The sequence below is a fragment of the Glycine max genome, chromosome 18 (assembly GCF_000004515.6).
Source record: "Glycine max cultivar Williams 82 chromosome 18, Glycine_max_v4.0, whole genome shotgun sequence".
Classification (NCBI taxonomy): Eukaryota; Viridiplantae; Streptophyta; class Magnoliopsida; order Fabales; family Fabaceae; genus Glycine; species Glycine max.
The window spans coordinates 56694322-56698601 of record NC_038254.2 but is presented as its reverse complement, the minus strand read 5'-3'; the positions used below and the strand labels follow the sequence as shown (position 1 = coordinate 56698601).

The 4280-nt window shown below is 36.7% G+C and overlaps 1 protein-coding gene across 1 annotated transcript; it reads left to right on the top strand.

Moving 5' to 3' along the window:
• The first annotated feature begins 848 nt into the window (after positions 1–848).
• Positions 849–4078, top strand: LOC100811072 (putative chitinase). Its single transcript, NM_001255201.3, has 3 exons — positions 849–1329; positions 2072–2231; positions 3362–4078. The coding sequence occupies exons 1-3, from the start codon at positions 915–917 to the stop codon at positions 3774–3776; spliced, it is 990 nt and encodes a 329-aa protein (NP_001242130.2). The 5' UTR covers positions 849–914; the 3' UTR covers positions 3777–4078.
• Positions 4079–4280: the final 202 nt, after the last annotated feature.

Genomic DNA, 4280 nt, shown 5'->3' with positions numbered 1-4280 from the left:
CTAGAAAAGACCATTTGTTTATGGTTTAGTGTGTACTATTGAGTTGACAAACAAAGAAGTGTGTACTATTGAGTACAATTAATTATAGAAGATAATTCGTTGATAAGTTTCTGTCCGTTGCCGTTACTTATGTCATGCTCCAGTTCTTTCTTTATTCCTTAACCATTCCCCCCCCCCCTCTTCACTCTATTCTTTCCATAGTTAAAAACTTATAATTTCAAATTAGGGAGAATAATTCTAATAAAATTAATTTTAAATTAGTAATGTCATTACAATAAATAAATAATATATATAAACTAATTTTAAGTTAAAAAGTGTGTTAATAAAAGATTTTAAATTGTGATCACAATTTCTTAATCCCTGATTACAATTTTCTTATTTTTTGAGTATTAAAATAATTATTTTAAAATAATTTGAATTATATTTTGTGATTGAAAGTGTATAAAAATTATTATTTTAATTTTAATAATCATTTTTCATATTTTAATAAAAGATGTACATTTTAACATAAGCTTATGTCAACAATTAATTTCAGTCCATTTCTTTTGCAATAATAATCACGTTAGAAGAGAATAGACCCGCGAATCTGAATCAGAAAAAATATAGGAATAAATAGACTTGCCAACTAAACCGAGTGAAGGGGCAATAAGGTCATTCGAGGTGTCCTCCTTATTATTTGTCGGTGCCGTAGCGTGGTTCTTTGCCTCAAAGCCAGTCTGTTCTTACTTAAACATCGAACACTTCGTGTCCCACCTAGACCTTACCCACCGTCGATTCCCCTAAACGTGTTCGACATTTAATCACACACACTAAGCACACATAACACCATCGGAGAAGGACCTTCCATCAACCCATAACTAGTCGTAGTATTATTTCATCGATTCTCTCCCTTCTCTTTCTCTCTGCGACACCAGATGATGGAGACGACGGCGAAGCGAAACGCTGTCGTTGCGCCAATCGCGGCGTTGTTGTTGGTGGTGCTACTCGCGGCGAGTGTGGTGGTGGAGGCTCAGGAGAACTCGGACGTGAAGACGCTGGTGAAGCACATGCACGGGAAGAAGTACTGCGACAAAGGATGGGAATGTAAGGGCTGGTCAATTTACTGTTGTAACCTCACTATTACTGATTATTTCCAGACCTACCAGTTCGAGAATCTCTTCTCCAAGCGGAACTCGCCGGTGGCGCACGCCGTCGGATTTTGGGACTACCACTCGTTCATCGCCGCTGCCGCGCTTTTCGAGCCGCAAGGGTTCGGCACCACCGGGAACAAGACGATGCAGATGATGGAGATTGCGGCGTTCCTCGGACACGTCGGCAGCAAGACCTCTTGTGAGTACTACTCTCCTATCGATAATTTGTTGATTTAGTTTTGTCAACTTCGTTGAGATTGCGCGCGCGTGAGAGAGAGTTTGTTTAGGTTGAGCTAGCGGTTTTTGAGGTTGTGAGATCTGTGTGTGTTGTAGTGTTTGAGACTTCGAATGATTTGGATTTTGTTGTTGTGTTGCATAATTTGATTTCTGTGCTGTAAACCTTGTTTTGTTTGGAACTGGAGTCGGTGCAGTCGATTTTTCATGCATTTACATAGTCATTGAATGATTTGGATTTGTTATTGTGTTGTCTGATTTGATTGCTATTTTGTAAGCCTTGATTTGTTTGGAACTGTATTCTGTGCATTCAATTTTTTTCATGCATTCAGGCAGTTGTTGCATTTGTAACTGACTATTGGATGAAGATTGGACGACTCGGATTTTGAATGTGTATTTTATGGTCTGGTTTATCAAAATAAAGCATGAGTCATCCGATCTTCATTCAACGGATCTGAGTAGATGAATGTGTGAATGCGTGGAAAATTGTCTTAGATGTCTTTATTTGTGATTTACATGGTGTCTGATGTGTTTAAGCACATTTTGTGAGGTAGAATGTTGTTTTGTGAGAGTTGATTTATCGGAGACATGTGAATAGGATTTATTGTTTGTGTTGTGGGAGTTGCGTGTGGTGCAGCGGTTGATTTAGTTTTGCTTTAAATTTGGACAACTGTGTGGTGTTATTGTTCTTATAATGCTGGTGTCAGGTGGTTATGGAGTGGCTACCGGAGGACCTTTGGCCTGGGGTCTTTGTTACAACCATGAAATGAGTCCTATGCAGTCATACTGTGATGACTACTTCAAACTCACATACCCCTGTACACCTGGTGCTGAGTACTATGGTCGTGGAGCTATTCCCATTTTCTGGTATGTGTATGTTTGTTTGGCTGTATGTATAATAGAAGCATATTTTCCTGGTTTTGGAATTGCCTGTTTATTGTCATTGTTTGAATAAATTGCGCTGTAATACATAGAGATGCCTAAAGGTAGCTAGTCTTAGAAAGTTTCTTTATCATTCCTGAAAATTGCCATTCTTCTCAAATTTTTCTTGTATTGTTTAACTTAAGTATTCTGCAATATCCCTGACCAGTCTGTACCAAATCAATTAGACTTGTTGAAAGGTTAACCAAACATCCCAAGGTTATTTGTTCTTAATTTATAGCTTCCCCTATTGTCTGAAAAAATGAGTTAATAGATAGCAGTTAGGTACTAGTGCTCTCAACAATTAATTCATCCGAAGCACCTCAATGGCTATGATCATAAACACTTTAGCAAAGAAGTATATGGCCTGAGCAGTCTATGAAATGTAAATGACACATTTCATAGAAAGATAACTATTATATGGTTAAAACCTTTAAAATATCATTTAGCTTCCCATTGTGCGATTATAGGTCCTTCAAATCACAATAAAGAAAATATAAGAGTTAAGTGGGCATTGCAAAGTTTTGAAAGATTATAGTAATGAAAAAGAAACTGTTGCAACAAGAGATAAAGTAGGATAAGGGTGGGGGAAATAGAACAAAAGCAGTAATTGATTAGTTACTGCAGAGATACAGAGCTGGATTTCTGGGTTTGTGTAAATGATTTATGAAATTATCAGTGATACCAATGAAAATTAAAAATAATGTATGCATGTGCAGATTTTCAGTTAAGACCAGTCAAGTCTTAAACCTGTTCCCTTACTTTCTATTGTTCTGATATACTAGTTTCTGTTTGGTCTGAATGGTAGGATATTTGACCATATCAGTATATTGGCAGTGTGATCAACTTAAGTAGCATCTCAGACTGTCAACTGACATTTTGTCAAAGAAGAAATTGTTTGAAGATTTAAACTAGTATTTTATGCATATTTTTAGGCAAGTCTAGTTATATTTCATTGGAGCCATTTTTTACTTGAAACGTATAGATAGGCTGTAAGAAAACTATTTATTAGGTTTTATCAACATCATTGTGCTTGTTGAATGTGGAGGTTATACTTAATGGTATCATCAATATAGGAACTACAACTATGGTGCTGTTGGAGAAGCTTTGAAGATCGACCTACTCAGCCATCCAGAATACATAGAGCAGAATGCCACCCTTGCTTTCCAGGCTGCTATTTGGAGATGGATGACACCAATGAAAAAGTCACAGCCCTCTGCGCATGATGCCTTTGTCGGCAACTGGAAGCCTAGCAAGAATGATACTATGGAGAATCGTCTTCCTGGATTTGGCACTACAATGAACATTCTCTATGGGGATGGTGTTTGTGGACAAGGTGATGTGGACTCGATGAACAATATCGTTTCCCATTACCAGTATTATCTTGACCTTCTAGGTGTTGGTCGAGAACAGGCTGGGCCCCATGAAATCCTTACATGCGCTGAGCAGGTTCCTTTCAACCCATCTTCCAAACCTGCTTCTTCATCTTAAGATTATATTTATTAGCATATGATATTGTTGTACCAATCCCTTTGAAAGTGAAAGTTAATAAGGGTTCTTGAAATTATTGGTATGCAATAATTTTGAACTGCGTGGTAGTGTGGGAATTCATTATATAGCTTTTGTTCGTTGTTATCTAGAAGTTTTAGTCATTTGTAATATCATATGTCGTGAAAAATTTGTATCTGGTATATATGTACGTTATGGGCGATTTTGTTATTTTTATATATACATTCCTTGGTTGCAATGTAAATTTGAATATGGTCATGTCAAACAAAATCCATTTCGAGTCATCTAGGTCTTCATTAGTGGCTAACAATATAAGTTATTTATGCCACGTATTTAAAATTTCAATTAAATAGCATTATTGTACATCTGCCACGCAGAGAAAATAGAGGAAAATGATTTGCGTGTTAATTTTTAAGATGACAGGGTTATGTTCTAATTTTGCATTTGACATAAAGTCTGCTTTATGTTTTAACAAGAGTAATAAAT